Here is a 15,428-nt window from a genome sequence, read left to right as displayed (position 1 = left end):
CCGATTTTCCCCAACTTCTAACCTGCCAGAAGCAGCTCCTAACAGACCCATTTTAAACCAATTCTAAATTTGAAAGCAAAATCCGTTCCTAATACCAAGAAACAATTACTGAAGATTACATTTAAAGCCATCTACACACACCATATACAATGTATCAACAGTGTGTCTCTCTGTCTGAGAGTTAGGATTGCTTATCATCTTCCAATAATAAAATAAAATAAAATCTCTAGCAGTAAAAACTGAAATAGATCTTCATGTCATCCTGATGTGTGTCTTTAATTTTTTTAAAGAAAGCCTCATTCTATTGCTCTCATACTTCTAAGAAGAGTAATAGAGTTATTCTCTAGAGCCCAAGCTTAATCTTTCCCTCATGCTGGTGCGCTGCATAGCCTATTCAGAAAGATGCTATTTTTCCACATATTTATGTGCAAGGCATTGAACTGCTAATCACATATTAATTAACGCCCACTGAGCTTGTAAAGATCAGAGTCTCCTGGGTAATACTATTAAATATAGCTATTTCAGTAAGGCTGAGGCTTTTTTCTCTAATCAGGCTTCTTTTTGTGTCCTTTATACATTTCCACATGCATGTCTCTTCCACTGCTATTATCTGTACATTAGGATCATTCAAGAATACGTTCTTATATCGATTATTTTCAGAATCTGACACAGACTTCTTGGCTGTGCCCGCTTGTTTGTAGTATCCCTTTTCTGTGACCTCCTCAAGCATCAATCTTTGTTAATAGCGCATTTTCTTTCTCTGCACAAGAAAAGAACTTATTTTTGACCATTACCAAGATTGAATGTCTGAAGAAGGAATTCAATAACATTTGGATGCAGCAGAAGAAAGGCTGTATTTTCTTTCTGAATTTATAAATCACATTCTCTGGAATGCACGAAGTGGTGCAAAACAATACGTTATGTAAAATGCATTAAACTGCCATAATTATTCTGTATCATAGTAATTTTAGTAACCACCCGTTGCTTGCTATTCCAGCAACTGAGGAAGAGATCATAGAACATGGGCACACAGAACATGGGATGTTCAATTACTTTCCAGTTCAGCTTTTATTCTGCTTCTGGGAAGTGGTCATGGGAGCAGAATGTTCAATAGACTGTCTACATCCAAACAACTTGAATGTGTTTGATTGCATGAAAAAGATAGTTAGAGAAACTACCAATGCCTCCAACTTAAACATTACATGGTTAAAAGGGGAAAAACCCCTTTTGACATTTTGTATTGAGATTGTGTCTTGTTACAAAAAGCAGACATTGATGTTGACATCTAAAGGGAATCCAAACTGTCACAATCAGGGATATACTTCCCAAAGAGGAGACAACATTTGAGTGACATGTACTAAAAAAAAATGGCTATTTTAATGACCCAGAAAAGGCTGAATGAGCTGACTGTGCAGGCATGAAAGTGGCCATAAGCAGTACAAAACTGCAGCACAGAAGTGAGTGAAATGTATCTCCCAAGGCAAAACTGATTCATGATCCTATAGTGCAAGCAGCCCCTGCATCTGATGTAAAGCTCTTCAGCATGGCATTCAAGCTGATCATTGACATTCAAGGCATGTCAGTGACAGGAGCTGATTCTTGTGTAAGTGAGATGTTTATTCAACAAAGTTCTCAGCATTCCCATTTAGAGCTAGCTGATCAGGTCTTTGGTTCCTGACTCACATTTCTAGATCGTCTCTGTTTTTTTTTCAACTTTTTGCCATTTTTATTGCTTCAACAATCCAAGTTATTTAGGCTTGGGGCTTTGGTCCCCATATTCAGGAAGATTGTTTAAGCCTCTTAATGTTTGCACAACTGAATCATAAAAATCACAAACTATGACATTCTTTTGCAAGTCATAATTCACAGAGAATTTTCTCTAGGAGAGAAGAGAGGCATCAGGAAGATTATCATAGAGGAAAGGGACAGTTCTGAGAGTTAATCAGGGGATGAAGCATAACATATGCAGAAGTGGCCTAGACAAGGATACTTAGGAATATGCAATCAGCCTTCAGTAGATCAAGAATTAATAATGAGTGATTACCAGATAATGTTCATAAATATATAACATTTCATATTTGCGTCCTCCCATCTTCATTGAGATATCTTTATATTTTCACCAAGACTTGAAAATACTCCATGATTATCTCTTGAATAAACTACTTTATACAAGGGACAAGAAAATTTCCATAGAAACCAAAAAGCTTATGTGCCACTTTGATGATAAAATTAGATCCATTTGATTGAGTCTTGATGAAGCAACAGGGAAAAGGCTGTTCTCTTGTTCCTTTTCTATTACACTGTAAACAGCCTAGTGAAGATAAGATATTTCAAATACTTTATCCATTTTTCATGGACCAGGAACGGGAACATATGTTTGTGTCCTTCCTTCTAGTACTTGCTTTCTTCTCAGGCTTCAATTTGCCCCTGCTGCATACTTGTTGATTTTAATGCCAACCTAAGCAGTTACACCCTTCTAAGTTCACTGAAGCCAATAGGTTTAGAAAGACCTAACTTTGCTTCTGGTGGCATTGTTAGCATTGTATCTTCTCCAACAACAATAGCTATAGTTAATACTATTCAGCATTGCCATCATAATCATTATTTGAAATCAGAGTTTGAACAGATTTGTAAGTCAAGATTAATATAACCCTAGTGTTAACCATTGGCAATGCATAGTTCAATTTCTTGACTATGTTTAAGGTGAATTATAGAAAAAAACTAGAAAGGAGAAGAGGTGAAGGGTTTAGATAATATAAGCTAATAGCCCACTTCCAAATCTACAAATCATGACAGTGTTATGTCTACACCTAACCTCTGAGGCAGAATCCATCTTGCCAGAGCATAGCAACAGGCAAATTCCATGATAGCATCTCTCACTTCTTCTACATTCAACACTTCAGTCTTTGATGTCTGATTTAAGTAGAGGCAATCCTATGTTAGACAGCTATTTGCAAGTCTGCTTTGAAGGCTTCAAACATTTTCAATCTAAAAAAAAAAATTGAAAAGGTCTACTTCATGAAAGAAGTTTTGTTTCCTGAGAGTTGGAATATCTGTTACCACATATTGCAACTAATATCCTAAAGTAAGATACTATCCTGAAAAAGCAGAATGATCCCAGTTAATGGATAAAAACCAAGGCCATGATGGCAAAGACAGACCATTTCCAGAAACATCCTATTTGCAAAACTATCTCAGAAGGTAACCCTTTCTTTCACATATAATTGATCAGTTACCATTGGTGAGGGATGTCAATAGCACAAATGGATGAGGACCAAAGATGCCAGCCACATGATCAATGTTGAACCTTTATTTATTCAAGCCTACTTTTTACCATCTCAAAGATTTTCTTGCACCAGTTTTGCATTTCTGCAGTGGTCAATGTCATCTTAAGTCCTCTGATTTTCACTACTAAAATTTTATTTTGCAGTTGGAATCTGAAATGAATTTGATCATGGCTTTCTTAGCCAAGATGGTATTACTAGAGAGGGCACGAACAGCAATACAAGCCAAAAAAAGCCACGAACAGCCCATTCTGCTGTTCGCAAGCAAGCTCTTTGTGAGACCCTGTTCCAAACAAACATCTGTTTGTTCCAAGCCCCGTTCATTGCGTTCGTCTGCCATTTGTCAAGCCAGACAGTCTGGCACCATCAATTAATTCCCTTGGCAACATAGGCAGGGACTCTCTGAACTCTGTCTGAACTCCTTCTGTTGTCCTGGAAACCCCAATCTAAGCCCAATTTACCAAATGTGGAGCAACCATATTAGTACATGGGAGCAAAGAGCAGGGGGGGAGGGGGTGTTCTGTAGCCAATATCATCCCTCCAAACCCTGTTAGGCAGTTCTGACCATCAACCACAGACCTCCTGTATTGCCCTACGGGACCTCTGGAAAAGGCATTGTGCTCCAAGCTCATTTCAGCAGAGAGTTGTTGCTGGCATTTGAGAGAACAAGAGAGGGAGAGTGCATTGGGGCTTGAATTTTTTCTGGGAGTGGTTGGTAGGGATCTACCCACCCTTAGGTTCCAGGGCTGCTGCCAGGCTCTGGGGCCAAGCTATTATTATTGTTACCTTTCCTGGTGTCTGCTCAGGTCAGGTTTTTGGCAGTGGTGCATTAGGGATCTACCTACCCTCAGGTTCCAGGGCTGCTGCCAGGCTTTGGGGCCAAGCTATTATTTCTTATTGGTACCTTTCCTGGTGCCTGCTTCTATTATATTAAATGGGAGTTTCCTGGGGATGCCGGCTTTGGGAATGTATAACTCTGATATCTGTATTGCAATCTTGACCAACCTTGGATGATGGCTGGAGGAGGGCCTGCTGAACACTCCCTGTGAATATGGGCTCTCTAAGTCCCAAGGGGGGGTCATGTTCGTAAATGTTCGTGAGTCCCTGTTCGTGGGTGGCAACGAACAACGAACATTGTGTTCATTTTTCTTCCTGTTTGTGCCCATCTCTAGGTATTACCAATGTTTGAGGCTGCGGTCAAGAGGCTAAGGCCAAACAAGCAGAAACAGAATGCAGACAAAATGGAGGTGGTGCTGACCAGGGAGATTGGACCCCTTGTTTTGTAAGGAATGGAGTTGGCTTTTGCCTAGTAGGTCAAGAGCTTTTGAATGCTTTTGAAAAACTGGTTGGCAGAGTAACCAAGAGTGCTTCCTATAAGCTTCATCTTTTCCAGAACTGTCCCCTTTCTCATACTCAGCCAACTTGATATGCCAATCCATGATTTGTAACTTCATTGTTGGACTACTGTAACACACTCTTCATGGGGCTACACTTGATGAAGACTGTGAAACTGCAACTGGTTCAAACTGAAGCAGCCCAATTATTGTGAAGAGCAAGCTAGCTGACAGTGACAAGTAAGGAGGGTGTGGTACTTGAAAGTTTTTAGGAGGTTTAACATTTGTTGGTATTTTAAGGGGGGAGGTTGACAGACAAGATTTTATTGGGGGAGAGGTTTTATTTTATTATGGATAGTATTAATTTGGAACGGTAAGTTCATTGAACCATAGATAGATTGCATCCAATTGCTTTGCTATTCAGAGCAATCAAGTAAAAAAATGAAATACACAACATAATATAGATAGAATGACACAGTATTTTACTACTGTCATCACCTGCAACAAAAAGGCCTTTAAAATGAAATATGATCAGTGCAAAAGTTTTCTCAGAGCCTTAATAATCAGACAAAATTTACCAGAGTTAAAGAAGTTACCAAAGTTACCCCAAACCCCCAAGAATGTCCATTTTGCTAGGTTGAATGCATTTAGAAAACTACTCAACCATTTCTTTTTTTTTAATTGATTACTTTTAATGTGCCTTTAGTGCACTAATCTCTGGTTAGAAAGTTATTGTAACTTCTGGTAAGTTTTGGTGGTGTAGCAGTGGTTAGATTCTCATTGGAAGCAGTGAATATCTTTTTTCCCTTTTTTGTTAGTCTAACACTGGCTCACATTGTGCCTCCTCTCTAATTTTGCACTGCTCATGCTGTGAGCACAAATTAAATTAATGGTACTCATAAATATATTATTTAAAGTGATTTTAAAAGTTCTTCAATGAGTTTTATTTCATATTTTTATCTTATCACTACACATTACTTTGTCTCACTCAAAATTAAAATTATTCTAAAATTTACTATCTGGGATAGATTCCAAAGTTTAGTAATTTCACAGTTTCATAATTTAGGATGGCAATTGATAAACATAGGCTTTTATGTAGAAGTGTGGATAGTATTTCAGAAAATATGATGTAAATTGCATTTTATCATGGACTATAAGACATTTAATTCCTTTCAATTATCATCTACACTGAGTAGATGCAGTTTGTTTACACAGGATAAATCATACATGAAATGTTTACACCAAGAAGTATTAATTATACAACTGGCAGCTACCAGTTTATCTGTCAGTGAGGTTATACCATTTCCTCTTATACTGAAAAATCCAACCTGGAAGCTACAGATTTTGTTCCTTCTGTCACTTGCTCATAGTGACCAGTAATTTGAACCAGTGGGCAAAGACAGCTGTAGCACTTTGAGAGATCTCAGCTTCACACCTTGCTTTATATGTATGCTGTTTGTTCCTCCCTTTATATCCTAAAAGAACTGTTGTATTTAATATTACAATGCAGTACTTTAAAGTGACATAGAAATATATATCCTTCATCTTTTTAACAGAAAAAATGATAGCTAGGGGGAAGGAGTTGCCTTGACAATGTCTGAAGCACCAATCAATATATACCTCCACAGCCAGATTTTTCTGGGTCAAACCAAACCCCCGGGTTTTTTGGCCTCCTTTGGTTTGTATGGCTCACAATATCACAGAACTTTATTTTCAGACCATGCTATAGGGCAGAAAATGTTCTGCTTGTAATCTCCATAGTAAGGGAACTTTTGAAGTGGCACCACTACTTTTATAAATTTATGTCAATCTTCACCTGCGTTGTCTATCATAAATTATGAATGCCTGAGGATATTGGGAACACAGGAAACACTGGAGCAGAAATATTCTTTCTGTTCCTACCTCTTTAAACTTTCTTTCAGCCTTTTCTAATGCAAAATTAGGAATTTGGGGGAAATTTTAAAACAGCCTCTTATGAACTATTTTCTCTTAATTCCATGAAATTTCTCTAAAAGCAGTCATGATTAGAGATGGGCATGAACAGAAAAAAAACCCGAACATGATGTTCATTGTTCATTGCCATCCATGAACAGGGACTCACGAACAACCACGAACATGGCCCTGTTCATGAACATGTTCGTGGTTGGCTGTTTGTGGAGGCCAGCAGGGCTCTCCTCCAGCCATCATCCCTACTGCACCACTCTCAGAAACCTGACCTGAGCAGGCAGCAGGAAAGTTACCAATAATAAATAATAGCTTGGCCCAGAGCCTGGCAGCAGCCCTGGAACTTGAAGAGGTAGATCCCTATCCCACCACACAAAAAGAAAATTCAAGCTCCAATGTGCTCTATCAAAATGCCAACAGCAACTGTCTCTCCACTGTCTGCAAAGCCAGAGCTGGAAGCCCCCCTCCCCCCTGGTCTTTGCTCCCTTGTTGTAACAAATTTGGAGCTCCACACTTGAAAGGAAGACCTGTCTATCAAGCTAAATTGGGCTTAGATTGGGGTTTCCAGGGCAACAGCAGGAGTTCAGACAGAGTTCAGACAATCCCTGCCTAAATTGCCAAGGGAATTGATTGCAGGTGCCAGACTGTCTGGCTTGATGAACAGCAATGAACGAGGCTTGCAACGACCACCTGTTCGTTTAGAATGGGGCCTCACAAACAGCTGGTTCACGAACAGCAGATTGGGCTGTTCATAGCTTTTTTTGGTTCGTATTGCTGTTCGTGCCCATCTCTAGTCATGATCCTTGTGGCTTCTCACCAGAAAACCTCATTTTTATTACAGCATAATTTTTTCATCGACTGAAGCCTTCATCAAACATAATCAGTGGTTTTAGATGCTTGGTTATGTGTTTACATGCCATATGTTACTGTGTCAAGCACATTTATCATGACACATTTATTTGCACAGTCTGACTTCATAAAGAAAGCTCACAATTGTTCTAAAGCATTCCATTTGAAATGAGCATATGGACTAGAAAACATCTGATCTTGAAAAGCCAGACTTCTTTCCACAGTGGTGGAAAGTGCTGATCGAGGACAAATATGGCTCCCAGTCCTGTAAGAGCTAAGGCCTCTTTTACTACAGAGCTATGCAACTGTAGACTGTTATTCCTCCAGGTTTTTATGCTGGAGTGTGACAGAAACAGAATATACAAATATACATTTGACCCCAAACATTTATGAAGTCATGGCTTCTCTCACTGAAAATACCAAGATGGTAGCAGGGATTTTCTATGCAGGTCAACAGAGTACTCAACTTAATTTAATTTATTCAATTTATAGTCCGACCTCCCCACACCAGTGGGCTCAGTGCAGTGCCAACTTTCTCAAGACTTCATGGAAATAATAGCATCTCTCTGTCATTGTGAAAATTATTCTATCTACTGCCAAAAATACATAAACCTGGTTTCCCCCTGCTGGGGAGACCCATAGTATTGGGGTCGAACTCGATCCTTGAACCCCTGGCTTTATTCCTCGACTACCACTTGCAACCCCTGGTTCAGCAAACAACAGCATATTTAAAAGACACTACTACTTTAATTAATCTGGTTGAGACTTTGGAAGTTCCCAAAACGGCTTTTCTGATCACTGCTGATGTATGTTCACTATATTCTTCAATTCCGCATGAAGAAGCAAGGTTGGTGACAGAAAGGACTCTATATACTCACACCAGTCAACATCCATCCACGCCGTTCCTGCTCAGTCTACTTGAGATTATTTTAGAAAGGAACTATTTCAAGTTTGATGACAGCTTCTACTACCAAGTAAAGGGAGTGGCCATGGGGTGCGCTGCAGCCCCGTGTATAGCTAATCTCTTCATGTCCTATTTGGAAAGTGACCACATTCTACATCCTGATGTCAATCCCTTCTTTCACGAGATCAGATTTTACCGAAGATTTATTGATGACGTCATTATGGTGCTGGAGAGTGATAGTCATGAGGAAGCCCTACTTGATTGGATGAATTACATCGGTCCTAACATTAAATTCATGTGACACGGGAGTGAACAGTGTATAAATTACTTGGATGTAGTCATTTATAAAAGCACAAGGACTTCGCTGGCAGTTCGTCCGTTTAGGAAGCCTACGGACAAATATTCATACTTACATTACGACTCATTCCATCCTGGTCACCTGAAGAAGAACATCCCGCAGGGGCAATTCTTATGAATACAGCATAATTCCACCTTCGTACAAGATTACCAACGGGATTCCAGAGCCCTAGATCATGCCTTTGTTTCAAGAGGCTACCCTGCAGTATTCATCGCTGCAGCAAAGAGGCGAGCTCAAGAAGCGCATCATAGGGATCTTCTGTCAAAAAGAGCTGTGACTAGGGGCACGAGGATTAAATGGGCAATTGACTTTTCTCCTATGACCACTAATATAAACCGGGTAATAAAACGCCATTGGCACTTGATTGAGGGGATTCCAGGATGTGAAAACTTACCGGCTGTAGGTTATCGCCGGTCTCGGAGCATCAGAGATATACTGGTCAGATCTGAATTTAGAAGCAACACCTCAAGTTGCAATTTACCGCGGGGGCATTTCCCATGCGGAGATTGCAATGTTTGTGACTTAATGGTTAAGCTCGAGGATATTTGTCATCCTGCAATAAGGCATTTAAACTTGCGATCCTGTTTCTCCACTTGCAAAACTAATAATGTTATTTATGTTATTCAGTGTAAGTGCAATTTGTGCTATGTAGGAAGCACTACTAGATCACTCAGATTTAGGATACAGGAGCACCTTTCAAGAATTAGGATGAGGGCTCTGGATGCACCGCTAGTAGCCCATTTTGTCAACGCAGGACATTGGACTAGAAATCTGAAGGTATCAGTGTTGCGAGTGGTGGAGCCGTCACCCCACATGGACTGTACACAGAAACTTTTACAGCTTGAGATGGAATACATATACAGACTGCAGTGCATCACACCTGTTGGTTTAAATAATTATATGGATTTAACTTGTTTTTATAGACTCGTCTTGTTTCCTTTTTTTTTGTTAATAAAAATTTTTATTGGATTAGATTATATAATCATAAAATACAAACATTCCCCCTTTATTAATATCTGTTTCTAACCCCCTCCCTTTCCTCCCCCCTTTTATTTGACTTCCAACAGTTTTCCAACCCTTTATCTATCTTATTGCTTACTTACATAATACCTCATGTAATCTATTAAACATACACTTAAACTCTCTTCTAAGCTTGTTATTCTTTTTTTTAAAAAAAACACAGAACTACCATTAATCCCTCCTTTACTAAATCTTATATTCTAAATAACACATTGCTAGCATATTAATAACCTTTATATTATTAGTATAACATTTTATCCATTTTCTATTCCCTTACTTAATCTCTTTACTCTCCCTCATGTAAGTTAATCAATTTAACTTATAGTCTATATATTTCTTTAAACATTTCTTATTCTTATTCTCAATCTAGTTATATAAAATATCTGTTATACTAAGAACTTAACTACAATAAAAATACCAAGCTAGTATGCTCATATATATTCATAATATCTATTCATAATAATACGTCTGCTATTTAATACTGTGTGTAATAAAACAATTTTCATCTTAACCCTAATAATAGCTTAGAATTTAATATTTAAATCCCCCTTTCCCGGTAAGGCCACTTCTCTCTTCTTTTATAAAGTCTCAGTAATTTTCGAACTGCCACAGTTTCCCTTCCACATCCCATTTTTTCTCCAAATATTGCTTCAATTTCTCCCAATCCATATTAAACTGTTCTGGATCAAGGTCTCTGAGCTTCCTTGTCATTTGTTTCCTATTGCATGAGTAATGCTAGGTTGCTGTACCTTTAAGGGTTTGAATATATAAACACTCATTAACCAATTAGTACCACGGCATTGTTCCGTTGGACTGATCCCATTGTGGTTGTGATTTTGTTGGTTGTGTTAATTTGGATGTGTGGAGTGCTTAGTGAGTATGTTAATCTATTTACAACAATCTTTCTGTATATAATTACATAAGTAGGAAAACAGGAAATATTGTTTTGTTACAGATAATTGCCCTGAAGAAGTGTATGCTTGTGAAACGGGGATATATATGATGCAGGCATGAACCCGTAGGCTTATCGAACGGAGCTGACTTGCCTGCTTCATTTGGAGAATTATCCACACACGAGCACGACAACTTACAAATGAATTGAATCAATGTGATTTTCTTGACTGAACCAACATTATTATCTGTATGACTTGTTATTTGGTCCCACATGTTCATTTTGCATATTGAACACTAATCAATTCACGTGAAACAATTCATTTATTTATTTAATATATTGTGGCGTTTGATAACTGGATGATATATACACGAAATTGACGAGATAAAATGTACTTTTGCATTTTCTATATTGCTGCCTTTTCCTTGGTTTTTGGTGCTTTCTAGCAGAAGAGGTTTACCCCCTGTATTTGTTGTGATTGTGAAAATTAAAACATATGGTTCCATGCATATTACAGCCAAGTCAATTATCTCGATATTGGTGGTTACCTATATTTTATGTATTTGTATTTATTCATTTCATTGATATACCACTTTTCTCCCCAATGGAGATTCAAAGTGTCTTAAATAATTTCCTTCTTCTCCAATTTACCTTCTCTGTGAGGTATGTTAGGCTTAGAGTGTGTTACTGGCCAAAGGTAACCCAGCAAGATTCCATGGCAGAGCAGGGATTCAAACCTGTGTCTCCCAAGTCCTAGTATGAAACTCTAACCACTGCACAGTAATGGCTTTTGAGTGGTGTGTGCTGTTTAACAGTACTGAACAGCCAGTCCCAGTTGAATCATGGAGCTCACATGGTATCAGGTTGCTAATGATTCCTAACTCCACTACGGGCAAACGCCCAAGGAACCCAATAAATACTCAATTATAATATCAAAATGTTTTGTTATTTGTGTCTCGTTCACCATGGATACAAAAGTATACAATCATTCAAAATTCTTGCAATACATACATATATATGAATACACACACGTGTCCCAAAAATTGCTGCAAGAAAACAATAGCAGTTCTTTTGTGTAGCCTCCTATGAAAATTACTGGAGGAGTTGAAAGTTCTTGGAATGAATCTCCGTCTTGAAACGAGCAACTTTAAGCTGGCGGGCTCGTTGCCACCTACCTGGAGATCCAGAGGGATCCTATGAGGCTCTTCTGAATTGGCTGTTTGAAGCACTTATTGTTGATTTATACTATTTTGTATTGACCATCCTGTTGGTGCCCCCACTCATACGGATTGTGTGGACAAGACGGAGATTCATTCCAAGAATTTTCAACTCCTCCAGTAATTTTCATAGGAGGCTACACAAAAGAACTGCTATTGTTTTCTTGCAGCAATTTTTGGGACACATGTGTGTATTCATATATATGTATTGCAAGAATTTTGAATGATTGTATACTTTTGTATCCACATGGTGAACGAGACACAAATAACAAAACATTTTGATATTATAATTGAGTATTTATTGGGTTCCTTGGGCGTTTGCCCGTAGCGGAGTTAGATTTATTGGGACCCCGCATTTTTTTGTGTTTGTTGCTAATGATTCCTGCCAGAGCTGACTTCAGTGAGTCCTCCCTCAAAGTCCAAGAAAGCCCTGGAAAGGGCCGTGCCCCCTCCCCACCTTTTACAAACAGAAAGCAAGGCTTCAACTGGCAATACTGTTGTGGTCGCCTAGCAACAGCCACTGGGGGCATTTGTTTCTTAAATCTGAAGGAACTACTCTTATTTATGGGGGTTAACTTCAGTTTTTCCCCCCTGCAGTTTCAGATTTTTCAGCAAACCCAAGACTTTTTGGAAGTTTATACAAAGATCTGTGTTGTCTGTTCATGCCCCCCAGTCTCTGTAATATCCACAGATTTGGCCATGTTGAAAATTAGATACATTAACAAGTGGGGAACCTGTAAGGACTTGTCCCACCATGTCCTCTTTCCCTTTTTTCATCCCTCCATAGCGTCTCTCCAGTTTCCTGTTTCTTTCTCTCCTTCCCAACTACCTTTCCCTACCCCCATCTTCACCTTTCCCCCTTGCAAGGTGGGGAACCTGCAAGGATTTGGGGAAATCTTAGAGTGTTGTAGTGACGCAATGACATCACTTTTAGTTTTGCACTGCAGTGTTGACACAATGCCTATCTTCCCCCCCCCCCCCCGCCATTTTCCCTTTTCCCTTTAGCAAGCAGTAGTGGGCAACCAAAGATGCCAGGTGGGAGTCCTAAGCATTTACCAAATAGTGCAATTTTGAATTCTAGTTCTTAAATGAGCATAGTGTGTCTAGATAATAATTTAAAATATATATTGTATATATTTAATTTGTTTCCAACCTCAATTGCAAAAGAAATCCCTTAAAGTTCATAATTACTGCTACCACTTGACAAAACCAATTCTAGTTTCCTAAGATTAACTGTTATATTTCCAAACCACAGGGTTGTCTGTTTTATGAATAATTAACTTATTTAGAGCCAAATACCCAAGATTGCTTCTCATGCTCCAGTCTATATATGTTTTCTGACTAAGCCCAAACTGCTTAATCTCACACATGAAACTATGTCTGGCACATTCTAGACAGTGCTAGATTCAAAGCCTACAGATTAAATGTACTCCTGGACAAATAAAATTATGTCATTCATATCATTATAGTCACGGGCCCGGCTGGAAAAGCAAAAAAAAAAAAAAAAAGTTTATAAAATGTCAAAAGTTTCCAGAACAATGCAAAATTCAAGAAATGAAAAGATAAAAATCATGAATGTCAGGGTGGGATATTGCATTGGATTTTGAAGCCTTTTCTAACAGAAATAATATAACAACACTTAGAAGAAACAGATATTTATGGACTGAAGCATGACAAGCCAGATTGCATGTAGTATATTCACACTTAAATAGATTACAAAAGAGACTTATGTTGAAGCAGTGGTCTCTGAAATGTGGCAATAAATTCAACAGAGATAATAAAGGTGGCAGTTTCTGAGGCTAAACACTTTATTCATTTAAAAACATTTCAGAATAATTTTGTAATGAAACAATAGCAATGAAATTGTGAGTGCTGTGTTTCTACAATGAAAATAGCAAGGATATATTAATTGAAAAACTTACTTTTTCTTTGCAGATGAAAGGGAAGATGTTCAAAAGAAAACATTCACAAAATGGGTAAATGCACAGTTTGCAAAGGTAAGAGAATTCTTTATTCTTTTATTTTTATTTTTTTTTGCTAAAAAGCAAGTATTAAACTTTTCAAAACATCAAAAAAAATCCTTAAGCTCAGCTGTGAATGCTCAACCTAAACACTGATTGATTTCCAATAGTTTCTCTATTTGATTTGGGAAGGTGAGTAGATGGTCATGGTAGCTGTTGAGAGAAGTTGTGGGGAAATGAAGAAGCCAAATATAACAGGTGGAAACCAGAGTGAATGCTGCTCAACCCCAGGGTTAAACTGAGTTTCTGGATCCATATCAGCCTGCCTGCCAGGGCCTTAAAACTGCACTAGTGGCCATGTACTAGGGTTGCCAGCCTCTAGGTAGTGGCTGGAGATCTCCCAGAATTACAACTGATCTCCAGGCCACAGAGATCTGTTCACCTGGAGAAAATGGCTGCTTTGGAGGGTGGACTCTATGGAATTATACCATCCTGAGGTCCTTTCTCTCCTCAAATCCTCCTATCTCCAGGTTTCACCCCCCAAATCTCCAGGAATTTTCAAACTTGGATATGGCAACCCTACCAGGTACATAAAGTTCACTTAGAATGGTAGTGGCTTTGGAATTTGGTGAAGTATGGTTCTTCCCTGGGATGGATTTGCTTTTATTTCAATTTTTTAAATTGGGGTTATTTCATAAAAATAACTCATTTTGAGGAAAATAATTCAATAGCATTAGCTCATGATAACATGGTCAATAATTTGTCATCACTAGCATCTTTGTTCGTAGAAGATTGTGTGAATATTTTAAATGAATAGCCTTGATTACAGAATTGAGTCAGATGGCTGGTGTGGCTTCAGAAGTATTTCTTGTTGAGATGAGTCTAAAGGGTCTGCCTTTATTAAAAACAGATGGTGAAATACATGATGTCACTCTGATCTTAGAATGGAATAGAACTCTTTAATCAAGAGCAAAATAATGTTAAAGGATGACTGGATCATTTTGGATAAAAATAAAAGCAATATATAAATTGTAGCAAAATATCTTGTGTAATGCTAACTAGGATGAGTTAGCAGAGGAATTTTATATAGTTTCAATTTGTCACGTGGGCTCTTTTTGGTAGTTTATGTGGGTTCTTTTAACCTGAGCAATACATGCTTGGCTGTTGAACATGTCTTATTTACAGTCTGATAGAAAAAAACCCAGATATCAATATTGTTGTTTATTTTGGAATTAAGTAGTTGCATCGGTTCTTACTGTTCCTTTCTTTGTTAAGTTGATAGTTTTGAATGGCTTTTTTCTATGATTGTAAACTGGTAAGTGATATGTGATTGAGGCTATGGGAATAGAAAGGATTCATCTTTTAAAAACCAGCATTTTTCAAACAGTTTAGAATTTTCTTTTTTCTAAATAATTTGTTGTTATCTGCAAACTTAGTGGTCTCACCTGACTCTAGATCACTTACAAAAATACTAACTAGTTCCCAGTATAAATGTCAGGGGCTCCTCTATTTAAATATTATGTAATATTCTAGGGAAACTCGCTTCCTCATTTAGATTTTCTTCCTAGAATGATGTGAGTCTGCTTAATGCATTTGATATGCCACATATTGAATCTTTTTATAATATGCCAGGAGCATAAAATCTAAGTATATTTGACCTGAAAA

General features: G+C 38.1%; 1 protein-coding gene across 1 annotated transcript in view; it reads left to right on the top strand.

The window, feature by feature from the left end:
• Window positions 1-15,428, top strand: part of DMD (dystrophin) — a 2,144,806-nt gene that overhangs the window by 418,206 nt on the left and 1,711,172 nt on the right. The window contains exon 2 of the mRNA XM_054973282.1: window positions 13,738-13,799. Within this exon, the coding sequence (XP_054829257.1) occupies window positions 13,738-13,799 (62 nt within the window). The remainder of the gene's footprint in view (window positions 1-13,737; window positions 13,800-15,428) is intronic.

Source organism: Eublepharis macularius, chromosome 3 (genome assembly GCF_028583425.1).
Source record: "Eublepharis macularius isolate TG4126 chromosome 3, MPM_Emac_v1.0, whole genome shotgun sequence".
Lineage (NCBI taxonomy): Eukaryota > Metazoa > Chordata > Lepidosauria > Squamata > Eublepharidae > Eublepharis > Eublepharis macularius.
Note: the sequence above shows the minus strand (reverse complement) of the source record. Positions and strands in the feature narration are given on the sequence as shown.